This window comes from Dermacentor albipictus, chromosome 5 (genome assembly GCF_038994185.2).
Source record: "Dermacentor albipictus isolate Rhodes 1998 colony chromosome 5, USDA_Dalb.pri_finalv2, whole genome shotgun sequence".
NCBI classification, from domain to species: domain Eukaryota; kingdom Metazoa; phylum Arthropoda; class Arachnida; order Ixodida; family Ixodidae; genus Dermacentor; species Dermacentor albipictus.
Window position 1 is genome coordinate 7,767,674 of NC_091825.1, and position 23,663 is coordinate 7,791,336.

The 23,663-nt window shown below is 43.4% G+C and overlaps 1 protein-coding gene across 1 annotated transcript in view; it reads right to left on the bottom strand.

Annotated features, from left to right (window-relative positions):
• The window catches only part of Mitf (transcription factor Mitf), a 349,582-nt gene that overhangs the window by 212,327 nt on the left and 113,592 nt on the right, over positions 1-23,663 (bottom strand). The window contains exon 3 of the mRNA XM_070538246.1: positions 7,942-8,145. Coding sequence (XP_070394347.1) covers positions 7,942-8,145 — 204 coding nt within the window. The remainder of the gene's footprint in view (positions 1-7,941; positions 8,146-23,663) is intronic.

Below are 23,663 nucleotides of genomic sequence, written 5' to 3' on the forward strand. Positions count from 1 at the left end.
CGGCAAAAACCATGTTTCAGCGGTCTCTTCAGAAACACCAGCTCCGTTATAGAAGTGTTCTTCGCGATGGGGATAGCCACACTTATATTGCCCTCAGTGAAGACAAAGTGTACGGTTTCATACCCATACAGAAACAAGAGTGTAAATCACATAAAGAAACGAAGGGGCACTGCTTTGCGCAACCATCTTGAGAAAAACAAGAGCAAAGACTGTAAGCTCAGCATGAGTGGAAAAGGCCGGTGAAGACAGGGTTTAATTAAAAAACTCGCAACCTATTATGGTGGCCAAAAAAAGTAACCCAAATGATGTGCCTGCTATGGAAAAGGCAATCATGGCTGCTTTTCACCATATAACATTGACCAATGATGAGCTGCATCACGAGCGCTGTCTCACTGGAGTGAACTCCTGGTGCAAGTTTAATTCTGTGGTGGCTTCAAGTCAACCAGCCCCTGCACACAAGATGCAGCTTGCTGCACATGTTCGAGCAGCACTCCTCTCTATATATAAGTGTCTATCTGCAAGAGTATCTGCAGTACTCAAGTACGGGGCAGAAACGTGGAGGCTTACGAAAAGGGTTCTACTTAAATTGAGGACGACGCAACGAGCTATGGAAAGAATGATAGGTGCAACGTTAATGGATAAGAAAAGAGCAGATTGGGTGAGGGAACAAACGCGTTTTAATAACATCTTAGTTAAAATCAAGAAAAAGAAATTGGCATGGGCAAGACATGTAATGAGGAGGGAAGATAACCGATGGTCATTAAGGTTTGCGGACTGGATTCCAACGGAAGGGAAGCATAGCAGGGGGCGGCAGAAAGTTAGGCGGGCCGATGAAATTAGGAAGTTTGCAGGGACAACATGGCCACAATTAGTACATGGCCGGGGTAGTTGGAGAAGTATGGGAGAGGCCTTTGCCCTGCAGTGGGCGTAACCAGGCTGATGATGATGATCTGCAAGAGAATTCCTCGAAAGATGCCAGCAAGGCAAAACAGAGAATGCCATCGAGTTGCTGAACAATGTCATTTGGTCACTCCTATCAAAAAACCAGTTGAAAGTGCTGTGGCAGATGCAGTTTGCCGTTTAAATGCTGGCTGTGAAAGAGCAGTGCAAAGAATTACGTCAAAACTAGGATACAGTCCAGGATTGTGTTCATTGCAGCGGACTGCTGAAAAGGATGCACAACGTATCAAAAAGGCAACGAAGGTGCACGAAACTGCTGTAAAGGAGCAAAAAATTACCTCGAAATGTAAAGAAAATGTGTCCTCACAGGCAAAGGACTACATTCTAGGTGGGTTTTAGATGCTCAAAGTAAATATTTCAATGTTACCAGCAAATAAAACTTCGCGCTCTGTTTTCTCAGCTTTCATTTTTTGTGCAGTCGCTTTCAGTCATCCCAGTGCCATTTCACAAGAAATGAAGACAGAATCATTTTGTCTTTTGCACTAAGATTGTGAAACATTGATGAGTGCAATAAAGCTGTCCATTTTCATCTGCACCTCATAAAAAAATTTATAATGCATCTTTTGCAAAGGTCGTTAGTAAGACAATATGAACAGAAATGTTTTAAAAACCTTTTGTGCTTATTTTCACATTTAAAAATAAACCAACAGCTTTATCGCACAGAATGGCCCTTTCTGAACAAGCTGGTATGAAAATGTTGACAAACTTGGGTGTAATTAATTAATTTGGGGATGACCATTAGAGGATGTCAAGTGTTGCAACTCAAAAACTATTAGATAGCTCAAAACTGATTTCAGTTATGATATCAGCATAACAAATCACACCTCCATGCCAAATTTCGTCAATTTATTCCCATAAATAAAAAAAAAAGTTTTCATTGTCACGTCCCCCTTTAAAAAGCCTGAACCTGAATCAGCTGTTTCTCGATGTGGCCACAAGGTGGCAAGCATTTACTTGGAATCGCAAATAAGCTACTTTACATGCTAAGCAAGGAGCAACAAGTGGCATCACATTATTTGGGTGTTGCAGAGAATGGTATGGGTAGTGGACAAACTAGCCAAGTGCTCACTCAAGGCATAGGAGACAATCCCGTTTGCGATTATTGGAGAGCCGCTTTATGAATGAGGAACATCAAATGCACCATGGACCACACAGAGGAGACATCTTGTGGTCCATAGTTATAAAAGTGTTGTCCGAGTGGGATGATGATGGGCATTAAGTATAAATACATTTCAATTTTGTCAGAGTAGAGTTTGCTGGTTTTGTCTTTTTCATATTGCCAGAATCATGGGCATGCTAAGTTTGGAATGACAGAAAGCTGAGCTAGTTGGTAAGCATTCATAATGCACAGAAGGGGTAAGGTATGCAGACACGGACACAAGAGAAGTGGACAAAATGCAAGCCGACTATCAGCTGAAGGAAGCACTGAAGCGAAAAAAGAAAGACACAAAACTCATCTGTGCATGTTCTGGAATGTTAGCACCACGTGACAATCGGGTACACGTGCCAGTCTACGTGAGAGGTAACTCTTCAGGCATTTGATCTCTTCCTTATGTAAGGTAATCGAAGGCTGGCTCACGCACGCACTTCCACCATTATTGATATACCATGCCTCGACCATAAGATGCGTATCTTCATTGCTATGCCTGTACAATGTCGTGCATTCATCTAACTCAGGCGTGCACGTGCAATCTTGGCAATGTAAGGAAGGATTAGAAGGCGATCCACCAGTTAACAACATTTTATGTTCCTGATTGATACACCGCCCCGTTTGCCCTTCATAACAGCTAAAGGGAGCTTTAAATACCACACTCATATGATAGTCAGTAAAATTGTTGTACTTGATGTGCTTCACTGGACAAATATCTGTTCTTTTTCGGCCTTTCAGCTGTTCCTTTTTTCTCTGCACAGCAGCGCCCGTGTTACCTAACTTATTGGGAGCAGTGAAAGCAACATTTACAACATATCTACTTGCAACTTTTTAAGCCTATGCGAGCTAGTTTTTTAAGACCCCTTTAGCTTGTGTAATTCTCAGGCATTAGTTGTCTTTGACAGAGAAAAATCCTGGTGATTGTACAGCATTTAGTATGGATATCGAAGACTTGTATTACTCGTTGCCGCATGACAGGTTGTAAACTCCATAAATGAGTGCATTAAAGAACAAGTGCAAGAGTCAGCTTTTATAGATAGATGGGGTGTTTCTACGGGTGCTTTTCTATAAATTCTTTCAATGTACTTAAAGTTGACGCTGGTTGGGTGGGGAGATTACGTGTTTCTGCAGAAATCAGGAATTTGTATTGGTTCAAAGGTTGCCCCTATTCTTAGTGATGTTTACCTGAGCAAGATTGACAGCTGCTTAGAGAAGGCCTTAGGCGATTGTGTTATTAAGGTTTTTTGTTACACTGATGATTACCTGACTTTCTGCAACAGGGACGACTTTGATTCCGCTGCTATCTCAGTAAGCGAGCAATTTAAACTTAGTGTAGGAGGATTAAAGTTTATCAAGTAATTTCCTCAGAGATACGTAATACAGTTTCTAGAAATTTCCTTGGCCTTTGAACAAAGTCACGTGTGTTGGCAGTACTCCCCTAGATCTTCGAAGCCACTGTTTAACTTTCAATCCAAGCATTCCAATATAGTAAAAAACAGAACTGCCATGTCGTGCCTTAACTCTTCCCTCACGAGGTCGTGCATGCACAAAATGAGCGCTAGCTTTAATGCACAGGTCCGGTGCCTATTAGAAGCAGGTTATCCTAGCGTGGCAGTGGCCACTGTGGCTGAACGCCTAAAGAAGTCGATTTCGAGGCGAACAGATGGTGGCAGTGGCCACTGTGGCTGAATGCCTAAAGAAGTCGATTTCGAGGGGAACAGATGTGGTTACAGAAAGCAGCGATAGCAAGAAAAGAGTAGTGGCTATTCCCTACATTCATTCAGTATCGCACAGACTCAAAAAAGTTGCAAGTAGATATGGCGTTAATGTTGTTTTCACTGCTCCCAATACGCCAGGTAAAACAAGCGCTGCCATGCAGAGAGAAAAGGAGCAGGTGAAAGGCAAGAAAAGAACAGATATTTGTCCAGTGAAGCACATCAAGAACAACAATTTTACTGACTGTCGTATGGGTGTGGTATTTAAAGTCCCCTCCATCTGTGGCCATTTCTACGTACGGCAACCAGGGCGGTGTATTAATCAGAGGCTAATGGAACATAACAGGTCGTTAACCGACAGATCGCCTTCTAATCTTTCCTTACATTGCCAAGACTGTCAAGATTGCAACTGCACGCCTGAGTTAGATGAATGCGCGATATTGTACAGGCATAGCAATGAAGATACGCGTCTTTACGTTGAGGCATGGCATATCAATAATGGTGGAAGTGCGTGCGTGAGTCAGCCTTCGATTACCTTACATAAGAAAGAGATCAAATGCCTTAAGAGTTACCTCTCACGTAGACCGGCACGTGTACCCAATTGACATGTGGTGCTAACATTCCAGAGCATGCACAGATGAGTTTTGTGTCTTTCTTTTTTCGCTTCAGTGCTTCCTTCAGTTGATACAGTGGAATCTCAATGATACGATCATGCCTAATACGAATTTCTGGATGATACGAATTTTTCTGTGGTCCCGGTCGAGCCCCATTACTTTCCAACGTGCTAGAGAACGGTTGTTACGAATAAATTTTGGACCCACATCGGTTGATACGAATATTGCCAAAGACACTTTGGAAATTTGAAAGTGTGCTTGGTGAAGGCCAGACGCTGCTGCCGTCTGCGCTCCGCTTCCCTGGCTTTACTGTTCGGTGAAATGGCCGGTCGCTGCTGCCATCTGCGCTCCAATTCATTCGCTTTGGTGTTCGGCGATATCGGCTGTCGCTGCTGCCGCTTGCGTTCTGCTTCCCTGCCTTTAGTACCCGGCGATCTAATCAGTCGCTGTTGGCGTTTCCATTCTGCCTCCCTTGCTTTCGCATCTGGTGACATGTTCATTCATCGCACGCGCATTCACTCCTTGTTCTTCTGGCATTTGATGTTGGGGGAATCTGTCGTCCGCTGCCGCTTCTAGAACCGCTTGGCGCGCAATCACTCGGTCGCTTCGGAGCTACGGGTCTCACTCGACTGTAACGAGACGTCTGACAAAGGAGCGGCAGTGCAGCTGCCACCGCCGATGCCCGCGCGCTCGTTCTACTGCTACTGTGTGACGTCACAGTTGCTATGCGCAGATGCGCCCCCGACCGGCGCGCCGGCTGCTAAGGAGGAGAGGAGGTTGCGCCGCTGCGCGGAGAAGAGGCCACAGTTGGCGCCATTCCAGCGCACGGACGGACACGACTGCGAGCCCCACCGACGGCAGTGAAAGAGAACAGCGCACAGTTACGCAATTTCTCCCTCTCTCTTTTGGTGTGGAGGCGCAGACGTGGCGCCGGACAGCGCGGAGAGTTTGAAGCGGTGGCACTTTTGTTGCTTTTCCTCCTTTTCTGCGTGCCATCGGACGGAGTGGATGGTGTGCTTCTAGCCGCGTTCTTGTCTTTGACGTGGGCGACGGCGAAGGACCACCACCGGCAGCTGAAATGCTGCATGCGCTCGAAGTTCTGAGGCGTGCTATGGCCGCGGATGAAATCAGCGACGACACGTGGATGCGTTTTTGTGGATTTGAACAAAGTCTGCTAATTGACCTGACAAAGAAAAAGAAGCAGAAGGACATCGGAGACTTTTCATTCAAGAAATAAATGCTTTTTACGTACGTGTGCCTGAGTGAATTCACCTCTCACTCTTTAATTTATCTAGATTTAATTGTTTGGATGATACGAATTTCGGCTAATACAAATATTTTTCGTGACCCCGTGAGATTCGTATCATCGAGATTCTACTGTAGTTGGCTTGCATTTTGTCCACTTCTCTTGTGTCCATGTCTGCATGCGTTACCCCTTCTTTGCATTATGCTTAGTTCGTTTTGCTAGAAGTCTGACGAACTTTGCATTTCTGTTTTCTTCAGGAGCTTCAACGCTACGTTAACTTTCAACTTTGAACCCATAAGAAGTGGGTGTACATTTGGTTAGGGAGCATATTATAATCATGCCAATGCTGACAAAAGAATCAGTGATGTGCTTCGTTGCTTTATTTTCCATCTCTTGCTTAATTCGACCTGCTGGATAATTAGATCAATTTTGCCGGTCATGTCAGGGTTGAATTAATGAAAGTTGACAGTATACGAAAAAAAAGAAAAGACACAGAAAACAATATTTTTTTTTTTAAGTGCACATACAGATCCTATGTTCACAATAAAATTAAAAGGCAATAGCTCTTTTTTATGAGACTATATTTTCGTAATGCTAACCTGTAGCGTCTCACTGCCTCCTCCATACACCGAACAGCCACACTGTGAAATAAGACCGAATAGCATATTTTTGACATATTTATTTTCATTTACTCGTGAACACGCTGTCAACTTTTGCATTTGCAAAACATTTTCCCATTGCCTGGTGTGCTGGGCACCAATGGCTCCTCACGTGCACATACTCGGACAGTGCTTAGCCAAATATAAATGACATGTTAACACAGAAACAGCTACAAATTTAGTCAACCATCTCCTCATGCCACCCAGACACGCACTTATGAGATGCAACCAGATGAATTTGTCAAAAGTGAAAGAATGCTAACACTGCATGTGCTAGCAAGTATGCGTGTGCACCCTGTGACACAGAAACTTATCTACTTCAGATAGTGATTACCCCCACTAAAATAAAAAGGCATTGTGTAGGCTAGAATTGCTTGGTATGCACCAAGAGGCAAAAGCTGCATGTGCGCTAACATAGTGGCTTCTCAGTAGCTTCCCACAGCAGAATAGCACGATGACATTGGCAAAAAAGAGCGCATTTGCAGCTGACAAGTGCCGCAGTTTGTGCATTAGAGCTTCAAACGCTTCTTTTTAGTGATTTTGAACACATGTAAAGCAGACTCAAGGGATGGCATCCAGAAAAAGCTTTTGTTTATTGTGATGTCTCCACTCAGCAGCCAATGTGCCAAGACATACTTTGCTTTTGTCAGCGTAGTTGAAGAAATGCTAGATAAACTGCAACTAGAACTACTTTTACGTCATGTCAGCATCATTGCCAGTGTACAGTGGCAACTCGATATATCAACAGCACGGTCACCAATGACTCAGCCGATTTCTGGCATTGACATTGTATCAGCATCAGTGTCGCTATCGTCTAGCGTGTGTGTGGTCACACGAGCCGAGTGCAGTCATTAATGCACCATGTCAGCAGCTCAGTGTAGCTGCTATGAATTTGCAGACGACATCCCAGTGCACCTTCTATGCAACACATCAACGTGATGGTTGCTGCCAGTTTAAGCTCTCCATTTAGGTCGCTGCTTTTAGATCAATTTGAGCCTACAAACCTCTGAAATTTGTAGATTATGGGAATGGGCACTTTTCGTTGCAATTTAAGCTCAAATTTGCAAATGGCCATACCATGGAAGGGGCACAATTGATTTCACCTGTGAACTGCCCCCCTTCTACAGCACACACCATTTCTAGAGCGAGAAGAGGCTCCAGAAAAATGTTCTCACAGCACGACGTCACAGACGGCATCTGCTAGAGCCTACGTTTCCCAGTAAAAATAGACTACAAGGTGTTCCAAAGGAGACTGAACAGGCAAGTTTCGGGAACTTTTACTGAGCCAATACAGCCCAAATACAAATAAATATTTTGAAATCTGCGACATAATACTGACATACAAACGCTGCAGCTCTGGCACGAAATTCAAACAAGAGAATTACTTTTATTTTCTCATCTAATAATCAACCTCTCATCAAGAAATTAACAAATGTAAGAGTTTTGAAAGGACACTTAATCAGTCCAAATAGATATGGTGTCTTTTCTCTTTACTGCCTGTTTATCAAATGCATGAGGTGCCACTTAAGTAAATTCCAAGTGTCGGTAAGTGGTTTGAATGCACAAACTCAAAAACAGTAAGAGTGCCGAGAGGTACCTCTGAGTTGCTGGTTGCTGCTGAACCACTGTGGGGTAGCGAGGCGGGGCTGTCAGGGCTGAAGGCCTCACCAGGTGCCGATGAGGCAACGTGCTGGAGCTGCGGCCGTGACAACAGCTGACTGCCCGTCAGGTACTGCTTCACCTGGCGACGCTTGCTCTGTTCCACGTGGTAGCGGGTTGGGTTCTCCAGCCGCGACTGCACCTGCATTCATTAGCAGATCGACTCATCTCCCTGGTGAGCAGCACTTTCTGGGCAGAGTGCGTGGCTAAAGATGTGCAGTGTTATGTCAGTGTTCCCAAGACCCTAACAGTATATTTGAGGACTAAAGTAACATAATGTCGGACAGCTTTACGCAAAGCAAACGAAATAACAAAAAAAGGCTTCGCAAGCTGCCAAGAGATTGGCTTGGTTTGATTTGCACTGAAACGAAGCCAGCCATTTAGTCAAACTCGAAGGCAGCTTAAGCATTTCATGAACAATAACTTGAAAGTGAGGGTTTGATATCCTATGATTTCACGGGTCCTATCATTACAGATATAATAACACTGCTTGTGTACAGAAACTTGACATCTTGCTTATTTTACTGCAACATCACAGTGCTTTTGATACAGTTGGATATTTTAGGGATTCTTTATTTTTTTTTAGTTGGGTATTTATGTAATTTAATGTAATAGGGAATGAATCAACTAGTCTTAGCAAGTAGCTTCAACAAGGTTTTTCAGCAGAAACACGGTAGATAAGGAAGCACCTTTGGGACAGCATGGCTAACGATAGGTAAGCAGGTATCAAAGAAGGCTTCAGTACACCAGGTTTAAGGTTGAATATCAAACATATCGACGGGACAGCATTCAGATGAATACCTGCCATTTTGCGTCGTCGTCATCATCATCATCATCATCCTGTTTTACGTCCACTGCAGGATGAAAACCTCTCCCTGTGATCTCCAATTACCCCTGTCCTGTGCCAACCAATTCCAATCTAGCACCTGCGAATTACCTAATTTCATCAGTCCAGCTAGTCTTTGCCGTCCTCGACTGTGTTTCCCTTCTCTTGGTATCCATTCTGTAACCCTAATGGTCCAACAGTTATCTAACCAGCACATTACATGACCTGCCCAGCTTCATTTCTTGCTCTTGATGTCAATTAGAATATTGTCTATACCTGTTTGCTCTCTGATCCAAACTGCTCTCTTTCTCTCTTAACGTTATGCCTAGCAATCTTCGTTCCATCGGTCTTTGCGCAGTCCTTAACTTGTCAGTCCTTCTTTGTCAGTCTCCAAGTCTCTGCCCCATATGTCAGCACTGGTACAATGCACGGATTGTACACCTTCCTTTTCAATGGTAATGCAAAAAAGCTTCCAGTCAGGAGCCGACGATGTCTGCCGTATGCGATCCAACCCATTTTTATTCTTCTATGAATTTCCTTCTCATGGTCAGGGTTCCCTGTGATTAACTGACCTAGGTAAACGCACTCCTTCACAGACTCTAGAGGCTGACTGGCGATCCTGAGCTCTTGCTCCTTTGCCCGGCTATTCATCATTATCTTTGTCTTCTGCATATTAATCTTCAACCCCACTCTAATACTCTTTCTGTTAAGGTCATCAATCATTTGTTGTAACTCATCTGCATTGTTGCTGAATAGAACAATGTCATCGGCAAACCGAAGGTTGCTAAGATATACGCCGTCGATCCTTACTCCTAAGCCTTCGCAGCTTAATAGCTTGAATACTTCTTCCAAGCATGCAGTGAATAGCATTGGAGAAATTGTCTCTCCCTGTCTGAACCCTCTCTTCATAGGTATCTTCCTGCTTTTCTTGTGTAGAATAAGGGTAGCTGTAGAACCTCTGTAGATATTTTCCAAGGTATTTAAGTAAGCGTTCTGTACTCCTTGATTACGTAATGCCTCTATGACTGCTGGTATCTCTACTAAATCAAATGCCTTTTCGTAATCTATGAAAGCCGTATAAAAAGGCTTATTTTACTCTGCGGATTTCTCTATAACCTGATTAATGACATGCATGTGATATATTGTAGAGTATGCCTTTCTGAAGCCAGCTTGTTCCCTTCGTTGACTAAAGTCCAGTGTTGCCCTTATTCTGTTGGAGATAATTTTGGTAAATATTTTAATAGAATACTGGCAGTAAGCTAACCGGCCTATAATTTTTCAATTCTTTAACGTCGCCCTTTTTGTGGATTAGTATAATGTTTGGATTCTTCCAGTTTTCTGGGACCCTTGCAGTCGATACACACTTCGTATAGAAAGCCGCCAGTTTTCCTAGCATTATGCCTCCTCCATTTTTGATTACATCAACTGTTATTCCATCCTCTCCTGTCGCTTTTCCCCATTTCATGCCTTGCAAGGCCCTTCTGACCTCATCTCTAGTTATAGGAAGAGTTTCTGTGTACTGTTCATTACTGTTTCGAGTAGAGTACTCCTGAGTCACCTGCGTACTGTACAGGTCAGTATAGAATTCTTCCACTGTTTTTATTATACCTTCGAGATTGCTGATGATATTACCCTGCTTATCTTTCAGTGCATATATCTTGGTTTGTCCTATGTTAAGTTTCAGGCTGCGTCCATTTCTTACGGCTTTCTCAGTCTTTCGCACATTACAGATTCGAATATCACTTATTTTCGCCTTGTTGATCAGTTTTGACAGTTCCTTCTATCTTATTTCTTGAGTTGGACACTTTCATTCTTTGTTGTTTCTTTATTAGGTCCTTTGTTACTTGGGAGAGCTTGCCTACTGGTTGCCTTGATGCCTTGCCTCCCACTTCTATTGTTGCCTCTTTAGCCAGCTTAGTTATGGTTTCATTTATTAACTATATGTCATCATCATCTCTCTATTCTAATGCTGCATATTTGCTCGCAAGTACCAGCCTAAGATTGTCTGTGTTTACCCTTACTGCCGCTAAGTTGACCTGTTCTTTCTTCACCAATTTTGCTCTTTCTCTCTACAAACTGAAGTGAATCCTGGCCCTCACTAGCCTATGATCACTGCACTTTACCCTACCTATCACTTCTACATGCTGCACTATGATGGGATCAGCAGAAAGTATGAAGTCAATTTGATTTCTTGTTCACCATTAGGGCTTTTCCAGGTCCACTTTCTGTTGCTACGCTTCCTGAAAAAGGTATTCATTATTCAAAGCTTATTCCTCTCTGCGAATTATACCAGTATATCTCCTCTAGTGTTCCTAAAGTTGATGCCGTAGTTGCCAATTGCTTGTTCACCAGCCTGCTTTTTCCCCACTTTTGCATTCAAGTCGCCGATTACTACAGGATACTGAGTTTGCACTCTTCTCATCGCTAATTCAACATCATCATAAGACTGGTCTGCTTCCTCATCATCATGACTGTGTGTTGGAGCGTACGCTTGTACAACCTTTAATATATACCTCTTATTAAGTTTGATTACGACTACAGCTACCCTCTCATTAATGCTGTAGAATTCGTCAATGTTGCCCACTATGTCCTTATGTATTAGGAACCCTACCCTGTATTGCTTCTTATCTGGGAGACCTTTATAGAAGAGGATATGTTCGTTATTCAGCAATGTATAAGCCTCACCAGTTCTTCTAATCTCGCTAAGGCCGATGATATCCCAAACAATGTCTGATAGTTCCTCAAAGAGTCCTGCTAAGCTAGCTTCACTCGAGAGAGTTTGGGTGTTAAACGTGCGTCAAGAAAGCCCTAGAAGACCGCAATGACCCTGCTTCTGTGTTAAAAAGAAAAACTAGTTTCAGTGTCTCAACATAAAAGGCCAGAGTATTGTAAACAAAGCCATCAAATTAGAGAACATCGTAACTGCTCATAAACCAACATGAGCATAACTGCTCATGTTGTAATAATAACAGAAGCCTGGTTGCATAGCAATATCACCAACTCTGAAATAACACCTCACGGTTACGGAATTTACAAACATGACAGGGATTCCCGTGGCGGCAGCACTGCAAATCCCTTGCAAGGAACATCGAGTGCTGCTTGGCTGCCTGGTATTATAGGAGTTGAATGGAGTTGAATAGGAGTTGAATGACTGGAATCTAATCACATGAGGGTTCTATCGGCCTCCAAATTGCAACACCACCTTCTTCGAAAACCTTAATGAGTTCTTGTACATCTATAGCAATAAGCGCTGCAGTATGCTACAGGTGGGTGATTTTAATGTTCCATCTGTAAACTGGAATAACGATTTCCCTGAGCCCCTATAGTAGTGTTTCACAACCTTTCCCAGCTTGTCAAAAAACCTACTCGTATTGAGAACAATATGCTACCAGACCTTTTCCTTGCAAATGCTACCACTGTCCGCTGCAACCCGCAAATTCAGGTTTCCAAAGGTATATCAGACCACAAAATCAAGTACCTCACGTTGGAAATTAGTTGTGTCCCACAGACTGAAAAAGAGGAAAGAATTGTCCCAGTTTTCTTAAGTGCCAGTGATATTGATGTATTATACACACTAGATGGCTCTTTTTCTGAATTTCATGCCATATGTGAATAAAACAAACATTCTACTGATGAAATATGGGGCTACTCCAAGTTCCTGGTTCTGAAATGTATCCGTGGCTTTGTACCTGTGAAGCAAAAAGTTCTGCGAAAGCGCAATCCATGGGTAACAAAAGAAATAGTACAAATAGAACGGAAGCTGAAAAAGGCAAAAGAACAACACAAGCAATGCCTAACTGTTCCCACAAGTGATAGGTTTCTCGGCTTACGTACATTTTAGTTGACAAGATAAAAAAACGCAAAGAATACTACCAACATATAGCATTATAAAATTTTCTTGTCTCATCCCTGGGAAAGTTCGGGCAGCACTTATTGCCAGAAAAGAAAGTTGTACCCAGACTCTGTATCGGCGATACCTTTTTAACCGACAGTCCTGAAATCGCAAATGCGCTCAACCAATACTTCTGCTCAGTGTTTACGTGTGATGACGGTATCAGCCTACAGTTCCCTAGCTATGAACACATTCTGCCGATTCGTGATGTTAGGATTACTGAGGAAGGTGTGTTAGCACTTATGCTTAACCTTGACGCCATAGAATTGCCAGAAGCTGTTGGAATCACGAATGTGTTTCTTTGCCGGTGTGCCGAGTGGTGTTTAAAGCGTTTAACCTGAATATTTGAGAAATCACTGTCACGCGCAAAAATCCCAGCCGATTGGAACTATGCAAAAATCATTCCGATATCAAAAACGAAAAATCCATCTCTCCCCACATCATACAGGCTAATATCTTTACTCTGCACATGCGCAAAATCCCTTGAACACATAATTTTCAAACACACTTCGGCCTTTTTAAGTGACAACGCAACTGACGCAAAACAACATAGTTTCTGGCTACTTTATCGACCGTAACTCAGCTCGTGGAAACAGTTCACGACTAAGCAGCAGCTCTAGATAGACACGGCCAAATTTACTTAATGTTTCTTGATTTTGAAAAAGCATTCGACTGCGTCTCTCACTCCAAATTACTGCTTAAACTAAAGCCCATATTAAAGAATGGCAGCTTAGTTAATTGGATTGAAGCACACCTCTCATTATGAAAACAATGCGTTCAACTCAACAATGCAGCTTCGACACCCACAACTGTAGACTCTGGGCCAAGGATGAGTGTTAGGACCATTTTTCTTTCTCGTCTTTGTAAATGACACCATCAGTGACATACGCGTCAAGATAAAGCTTTTTGCAGATGACTGCATCTTGTATAACAAATTGTGCAATTCAAGTGATCAGGAAATTTTAAACACCTCGCTGTGTATAACACAAACATGGTGCTTGAAATGCAGATGAGCTGATCTCAATAAGACTTGTAATGACCACTACTCAAAAAAATATCCCTTAACCTTTACTTGTAGGATTAACAACCGGTATTTATCTGTCGTGTCTACATACAAATACTTGGGAGTAATATTTGCATCAGTTCCTAGGTGGAACGCGCATGTAACATACATTTAATAAAACAATGAAGAAACTAGGCCTTTAAGGTGATCAATAGGAAACGCTTCACCTCAAATAAAAACTTTTAGCATATAAAACATTAATCCAACCAATTCTAGAGCACGCTGCGATTGTCTGGGATCCACACATGCGAACCAACATCACTAAAATTGAGAAAGACCGAAGAAAATCAGCTAGGTTTATATTCAATTCGTACAGCTGGCGCACGTCCCTATCATCTCTGCTAGAAGCTGCAGAACTGGAACAAAAATCACAACAACATCACAACAAAAAGGTTGGAGATTTTTCCTGCAGGACCAACGCACTAAAAAATTATTTATTCCTTAGTACGGTTTCTCAATGGAACGCATTACCCACCACAGTCGTTGACTGCTGAATGGCTTCATCATTTCTTACTGCACTTGTGAATAAACCATGGCATTCATCCCCTGTCTCTGCCCATCAAATCATGCTGACCAAAAGATTTTTCTTGTGCTGTTTATTATGCAGTTTACTGTTCAGTGTCTGCTATCTTGTTTGATATTTCTGTTCTAACTGGCCGCTCCTGCCTAAAGCCTGGTAACAAGGCTGGCAGTACCTGTAAAATAAGTAGATAAAACTACCACGTACCATGACCTCCCCCCTTCTGAACCTCGGCTAGACTCGATAATCCAGGCCTTTCTCAACCTAAAAGACACGTTTTCTGCCGCAATTTAACACACACAAAAAGAAGGCACATAAAGACTCAGAAATTGTTTTATTCAATTCCACATGATGCACTTTTTGTTGCAGTAAAGATGTGCATAGAAGAAAGCGGCATCACAGCTTTTCAAAATGCAGCCGGTGTTACGCTTGAGGACTCTTTAACATTATTGGAAGCCTATCTTAATAGTACCTTTATTTGCTTTGACCAACAGCTTTTCTTGCAAAAACATGGCATTTGCATTGGTTCGTGTATTGCGCCGCTGCTGTGTAACATATTCTTATCTAGTGTTGACCGCCTGCTCGATGAGGCTTTTAAACGGGACAGCACTTTAAACATTTTGAAGTTTTTAGATACATGGACGACTTCTTAATATTTTTTAACAGAAAAGGCTTAATGAAGCGCTGCTATGACATTTTAAACATTTTTAGGGACAATGGTAAAGGGTTTTCGTTTATGCATGAAGTGCCATAGCGTAACACCCTGCAGTTTTTAGATTTAAGATTAACCTTTCACGAAGGACAAGCTTGTTGGCAATATTTCCCACGCACCAAGAAAGGGTTGCCACCGTATAATTCATGCCATTACAAAATTGTCAAGTGTGGAATTGCTATGCTCTGCCTGGAGTCCGCCCTCGGAAGGTCGTGTACACACACGATGCAGGCCTCGTTAAATAATCAGATTAAGCGACTTAAAGCTGCACGGTTCCCTGACACGTTGGTGAGCTCAGCCACCGAAAGCCTTTTAAGGAAGGTTAAAGGTACCAGCACCACAAGGGAGGAAGAAAGAGCCAGAACCATAAGAGCTGCAGTGATTCCTTATGTTCATAAGGTCTTCCAAACCTCAAGAAAGTGTCGGGCCAGTATGGTGTACCCATTGCCTTTCTGCCCCCATCAAACTGGGTCGACTCTGTTCGAGAACCACATGCGAGGAGACCGGTTCGCAAGGATGTGGCAAGAAACATAGCACGTTCCCTTGAGCCTCATAGCAAATTCTCCTTCAGTGCGGCAAGTCCTATATAGGACAGACTGGACGCTGCATAAATGAACGAGCCATGGAACACGGACTAAATCTAATGAAACATGGCGTAGCACATTTGCCTGCGCACTGCAAGGCCTGCATGTGCAAACCACGTTTTTCTGAGATTAGGATTCTTGGTAGAAGTAGATTTCAAACAGCACATGAGCTAATGGAAGCTTACTATATAAAAAAGAAAGGTACAAATTGCATTAGCGATACATCTATCGTGCTCTACAAATCGGAAACTAGATTGTTTGACCGCTGGGTAACGTAGATTTGTGAACAGCTAGCGCATGCGTGTATGTGTATATATATTCATGGCTCACAGCCCAAATCAAACCAGTTGGAAGTGCCGCCCGTGTTGTCTTTATGTTTCTTCCTTTTGTGTGTGTTAAATTGCGGCAAAAAACATGTCTTTTAGCAAGCACCAGCTATGCCAACAAACAGTTCTGTTGCAACTTTCTCAACCTAACATTTCACATGCGATCACTCGGCACTGCTTCTCACACTGCTGAGAGGTGTTAACTGTGCAAATCACCACAGATTTTGAGGATGCATTTATTGCAAGTGTTGCCAAGCAAGGATTCCTGCAAAATTAATTGCATTACAACTTGCTGCTCAGCTAGTGAAATTTCGTTACCATACATTCCTCTACAGTTTGTCTTGCAAGTAGTGCCTGCATCTTTATAGAGTCAGCCTTTCAAGTAATATAGCTGATGTGACACAATTGCAAAATGTACCCTAAATGTCTAATAAACCTCTTACTCTTAAAAGAGGTATGGTGCACCACTATAAACTTTTACAAATCAAATAATGAATGACTAAATGTAGATGCATTTTGTTTAGAACCTAAAGAGTTCTTGACACATCGATACATTACACTTATTTTTAGATTATTTAAAAGGGCTGTTAGGCCATTACAGTTTAAGCCCAAATATTTACCATGCACTAACTCCAGAAACTAATTCACATTGCCAATGTGAGATATATTCCATTCTACGGCATCCAAGATTTATCAGGGCTGTGCCCCGGTCATTACAGGGTGTCACATGTACAAGCCTCAAAGTGTGGAATTTGCCTCAATAAAGGTAAAGGCTGTGCACTTGCTCGGTGGAAAAGCTTTTCCGCAACATCTTATTTTAAAAAAAAGGAAGTAATTATGGGTTTTTTTGTACCAAAACCACAATCTGATTATAAGGCATGCCATTACTGGGGTACTCTAGAAATTTGGACTACCTGGGTGTTTTTGCATTTCGTCCCCATCGAAATGCAGCTGCCGTGGCCGGGATTCGATCTCGCAACCTCCATGCTCAGCAGCCCAACACCATAGGCACTAAACAACCATGGCGGGTGCAACATTTCATTGTCACTGCAGTATGATGGTAATGTCTTTGAATACATCACCAAAGCAAAGGCATTTTTAAGGCATGTGCACAGAGTTCCTTCCTTGAGCACAGAGTGGGCCTATTCATTCAGTCATGGGCCTGCACTTCTGACGGTGAGCCTGGGCCAAATTTTTCAGCCCATGCAGTGCTCTAAACAAAGGTCAGAGCAAGAAAGAGCAAGTTGTGCAAGCCCAACAGTGGTGTCCAAGTCCATGTCCCAGTGATGAGTAACAGACACCAATCCCAAAGGCTCCGTTCTTGCTGGCAGTACGTGCCGGAAGCAATTGCATGAGCTGGAAACACATTATGCCCACCATGCTTTGAACATCACCTATTTGCCCCAGGGAGAGAAAAAAGTAGTTTCCTCCATGCATCTGCCATGTGAATGAGGGCATAAAATGCCATATGACTACCGCCAACATGGCAGTCCATCATGCATTGTCAGGCCTATTTTCAGCACCTTCCATGTGCCACACACAGCTTGTCTAGGCAACATGGCAGCTGGCTTGCATTCGCGTTGGCACCAAGCATGCTACCTGAGCCGCCCATTGCACTTCTCACTTGCACATTCCCTCTTTTTGCGATAGCAACTGTATGAACACTAAAGGTAAATTTATGCTGTCAGTGTTGCCATGACGACCCGTATAAAGTTCAAGTGCAATAAGATCACAGCCCACAGACTGTTTGCTGTAGTGTAACACTACAAACACTACAGCCTTTCATCAAAACTAAGAGCTGGGAAAGTTGGTGTCAATTCATTTAACAAAAAAAAAAACAGCGCAAAATTCCAATTTTGCGCCCCTGTTTGTTATTTTTTTTCTCGTCCATGTCTATTTTGTGCTGGTATTTTGTTAAGACTACAGCACTGTATGCTGTAGTGTCTCTGCCAGGTACTGAACAGGTTAGGGTTCCATTGGTAAAGTGGTGTTTATTGCCCAAAGCTTACAGGCTCATGATTACATCAGGAATCCATCGACAGTGTAAAGAGCACAACCTTTTGAGCACTTGTGCGCACATGTGCACTTATCAGGCGCGCTATTGTGGGCATAACACTTCCTCTGATTTTATTATGGAACTATTACAGTTCAAGTTCCTGCTTGGAATCTATCACGTGATCGTCAATTCTGAATTGGGTAGCATCAATCCTGGCTGACCCCTGAAGTGCCAGCATGCGACGTCAGTGGTGGAGAGGAAGCACTAGCTGGTGGTAACGAAAGTGCTGGTGTCGATCTGGTGTCGCTGTGTGGCAACACGGAAAACTAATCGTCTTGAACAATGTTTTCGGCAGGTACTGCCGTGCATTGAAGTACTGTATCTACTCAAATCTAGCGTGCACTTTTTTTCCAATAAAACGGGTCCAAAGATTTTGTGCATGTTAGAATCAAGTTACCATATCAAATCTGCATTGCCATATCGCCATCGGCATTTCAAAATGGTCGCCTCATACACACTTCTACCGTAGCTTTCTCCATGTGCTGTAGTAAGTGTGCTTAGGCAATGCTTCCTTTGACTTAGGTTAGTGCACCGTCTGTCTGCCCGCTTTCTGTGTTTGCTCTACCAGCATGGAAGTGCCGACTGCAAAGACACGCCAAGTTCATGACGATGTTGCAATTAAAAGGAAAGCAATCACACATGCAGTGACAGACAGAAATCGGGCTGCATCAAGGGCGTTCGGAGTTCCTGAACCATGCGTGCGGGACTGGTGCAAACAGGAGAGGCGTTCTACAGCAGCAGCTGCTACGTACGGCGCGGCCACGTGGCCCCCATGTTGAAAGCGATCTGCGACAGACAAGAGTCTATGCATCTAGGCGCACCGACCTGTCTTCTCGTCGCTTAGCTTGCATCAAAACGTTTAAAGAGCTTCCTTCGTCATTGAGTGAGACGTGTTCATGTTTGCTTGTGCGCGCGTGACACCACGCTTCTTAATTTAGTTAGCAAGCGAATGTTTAAAAGTTTATACGGCCAATAAAACTACTATCCTTACTTTTCGTATAGTTGTCTACTAATTTGCTTTCGTAATCTATGCTTTGCCTTTCAGGCAAAACTGTGACTTTTTTATTTATCGCAACTTTAGTGCATTTGGAGAAACTCTGTTTTTTCCAAATGAGAGAAAGTTGTATTTCTGTATGAAAGAATGAGGTGCGCGGTACCTTTCTCTTTTTTTACTTCATGTCAAATGGGTGCGCGTTACGATCGAGGGCGCATTATAATCGAGTACATTTGGTAACTGGTTCTTGTCATGCCACCCCATGCATTCTGAAGGGGTCAATGCACGAATGTAAAAAAAATTAAATGGTGTGGTTTTACATGCCAAAACTACGATCTGATTATGAGGCACACCGTAGTGGAGGGCTCTGGATTAATTTTGACCACCTGGGTTTCTTAAACACGCACCTAAATTTAAGTAGACGGGTGTTTTTGCATTCTGCCCCCCACTGAAATGCATCTGCCGTGATCCTTAGCAGTGCAACACCAAAGCCACTAAGCAACCATGGTGGGTGCAAGAACCTTGAAAAACCCTGGTCCGGTCTGAGCAATCACAACAGCTGGCGTCCATTTCAGCCGTTCCCTGTACTTTCATGCGAAAATGTGATGACCAGCACTTACTTCGCACACACGACACTATTGGTTCATTGTCTGTCTGAGCTGTTCCTAAGCCACCCTCTACGCCCCGTCAGCTTGAGCCGGCATAGATGGGTATGCAAATGTCGCCCGAACAACAAGTCAGCCAGCTTTTCATGCGCAATAGCCTGAGGAGTGTTCTGATAGATGAGCAGAAACTTGTTGAGCTTCACCTTTCAGTGGTTGGCGCATGTCGTCCTTCCGTAGCACATTCTTCAGGGTTTGCACAAAAAGTTCTGCGAGCCCACTTGCACTAGGATTGTAGGGTGCTGTTTGCACGTGTCGGCAGCCCATCTCCCAGACAAACTGTTTGTGCGACATCAATTGTGAGCTGTTGTCTGACACAATTGTCTCGGGGAAACCAAAATATGCAAAAACGTCTCGTAAACACTGAATTGTGCCATCTGTAATAGTTGACTGCAACATGAAAACTTCTGGCAACTTAGACCACATGAGAAACATGGACTGTTGAAATGGTCTTGCAAAACCTATATGTATACGTTGCCACGGCACTGAGCACCAGGACCACAGGAGCAACAGTACTTTGCAAGGGGCACTGCGCTGTTCCTGGCAATTTGCACATGACTGCAGCATATGCTCCAGGTCCCCTTCGATGGATGGCCACCAGACGTAACTTCGCGCTAGTGTCTTGCTGTGAACTATACCTGGGTCACCCTCAAGTAACTCGTCCAAGACCGTACTCTGCAGCTTTGCGAGGATGACTACACATGTTCCCAGCAAAATGCATCCTTGATGACACGTCAGTTGATTGCACCTGGTGATGTAATGTTTCAGCCTGTTGTCACCAACAGATGTCGACCAACCTGTACTTATGAACTCATTTACTTGCACCAGATCATTGCTATGTTCCGTGGCACGTGCAATTTCTTTACTCGACACTGGCAGGAAGGCCAGTCGCAATCTATAAAAGATTTCTTCGCTTTCTTGCATTTTGTCCTTGACACATGGAAGTGGCAAACTGAAGAAAAATCAGCTTCGGCATTATTGGCTGACTTCTTAAAAAGAAGGTAATAGCTGTATGCCGACAACGTCACAGCCCAATACTGTACACCCGCAGCTGCAGTAGGCGGGATTCCAGTTGTTGGGCCCAAAATTTGCTGTAAGTGCTTATGATCCGTAATTAGAGTGAATGCTCGACCATAAATATAGAAGTTAAACTTTTTTATGCCAGAAATTATGGCCAATGCCTCTTTTCCAAGCTGGCTGTATTTCTTCCCCAGCTCTGACAGTATGTGCGAAACAAAAGCAACCAGTCTAGACCTGCGGTCCTCGAAAACGTGGAAGAGTACTGCACCTACTCCGTACTGCGATGCGTCACAGGCCAGCTTCAATGGTCTATCCAGGTTGTAATGGGCTGGCGCCTCTAGTGATGACAGCATCGTTTTGACTTGCTCGAACGCTGCACGGGAGCGGTCATCCCAGACCTGAGGAGTGCCTTCCACAAAAGCCGGTAAAAGGGCTCAGCAACCATTGATAGATTAGGCACAAAGTTATCGTAATAGTTCACGACACCTAGGAAGAACTGCAAACTTTTAGCGTTTTCATTCTCCGTCTTTTCTCATACCCATCATGAGATTGACTGTTGCTTCTCAGACAGGCCCTTTAAATATGTTCTTTCTTTGCATGCCTATAGCAAGTATCCTTAATGTGAGGGCATACTGCACGAGTGTGGCTTGGAGAACCGCAGCGTAACAAACCAGTAGCAGCTTACTGGCTGTCGCCTGCACCTCGTACAGATCAGCATGTGCCTCTTTACTCCTTTCTTCCATTTTGTGCAGCTGTGTGGCCAGTGACTCGAGCCTCGGCGACATTCTTTCGGGCTGCTTTCATGGCCAAGGCACGGTCGACCGCTTTCAAGAACGTCAATTTGTCGTCCTCAGTAAAAAGTGCTTGCTGCACGTCCTCCCAGAGTAGTCTGCAAACTAAATAGTCCCAAAGCGCTTTCTCTAAATCAGCTCCAAATTGGCAGGTCTGAGGTAACTTGCAAAGCTCTGCAACATATTCGAGCAAGGACTCACCTTCGTGTTATGCTCTGCAGTGAAACTTGGTTCGTTCGCCAATTATCGATGGCTTTGGAGCCAGGCAGGCGTCCAAGATGCTCTTCAGTTGCTCAAAACTTTTGGCTGATGGCAGGTCAGGCGCCATCAATGATTTCAACAACCCGTACCTTTGCAGGCTGATGATACTGAGCAATGCATGCACTTTGTTCCTGTCAGGAATATTGCTGACCATCAGAAAAGATGTCAACCACTCCTTGTCTGCCATCCAGTAACTCATTAAATGACTCCATCTGGCCCAACTGTCCAGCCGACTGCACAGCCGCTTCTTGGTTTTCCTTCTTCACCAAACCAACAGCCTTGTCGCCAAGTGTAGGGTCTCTGCCAAGGACTGAACAGGCAAGGGTTCCAACAGGAAAACGGCATTCACTGCCCGTAGCTTACAGGCTCATGACTACATCGGGAATCGGCTGACATTTTAAGCATGTGCGCACTAAGTCTACTTATCAGGACACCTATCGCGAACACAAAAGCGAGGAAAAGCATGCGAGAGTGAGCTGAGAAGAATGGTGGCTTGATACGTGCGTTCCTCTTGCACCCCCAATGTTGGAGGTCACGTGATCAAATGTGCGCACAAGTGATCCATGATGATGACGATTTGGGATTTTAATAGCACACAAGCCATGCAGGCTATAATGCACCAACCACATGTTTTTAGAAGTACCTTAGCCATTAAAATGTGGTAAGCTGGTGTAAATGGCCAAGTAAAAGTATAAAAACATGAAATGTACTACAATTCCTGTAGCATTCCTGTGGCCTTTAAATACTTCTTTGTCTCCATTTTTCTAAGCAGGAACATGTTATTGAAACGTGTAGCACATTTATTATTCACCACAGTGTTGGCATTTCGGTTGTGGTTTGTTATCTAATTGGTAACTATGGGTCAGCCTTGTGTGACCAACTCTTAGGAGACATAGGATTATCTTGTAAAATCTTTCTCTGTGGCGACAACTGCAGCATTCTTTCAAAACAGGCTTTATGCAATAAAGCTTGTTATGTTCTTGCTGATCCCATAGTTTCAGCTAGTGTTTTACAACTGCAGCCTTTAATGTGCATTTATAATCCTGCCAAGGTAGGCGGACATTGTATAGCTCCAAAACTTTGGTGCCAGCTGCCGTAAAATCTGCTCTTCATTACCGGGGATCCGTACACGATTAGGAACCCAGCAGAAAGTGACATTTAAACGTCTTTTATGACATTCGGTGTATTGATATTGTATTTGCCTAATTAAATTATTTCCCAGTGGCACCCTAGATGGCAGAACTTGAAGAGAGCTCAAAGAGTCACCAAATACGACAGATTGCTCATCTCCACTTTTCGGGATGTCTTTAAGATTTGACGGGATAGCAGAGAGTTCTGCAGTAAACATTGTAGCATGAACGAGTCTCATTTGTTTTTCAAAATGATATGATGTGATTGCAGCACCTACATTATCATTGCTCTTTGAAAAATATTTCGTGCATTGATTGATTAGTGGGATTTATTTCCGCAAAGGCCAGATGTGGCCAAAGAGCGCTATGTCGATGATAAGGGCTTGTCATTGGTACATGAACTGCGAATTACGAGAGGTGGATGAAACACGACTGTACAGAGGTCTAAAAACATACGCTGAAAAAGTCTGCAAAGTATATGTGTAATTAAAATATGACGACAAATGATCTGTACTATGTACAAACTATACATTACAAGGAGGTTACATACTAAAATATGTCACTGTAAGTAGCACTAATGGGTCAACAGCGTCCTTAAGCACAAGAGCCTGGAGACGTGTGCCATGCAATATGCTACTATCGCAACAGCAGCCTCTGGTAAGAGGACGTCATCATCATAGGACGTCAACATATGTCAACATCACATAAAAAGTTTAACACTGATTTATGGTTGAAAAACGGTTCTGATCCAAGAAACAATGCCGGGTGAACGGAAATCTGCCATCGGTATGCCAGTGGAAAGTGTTTTCCTTTCAACTTCTGC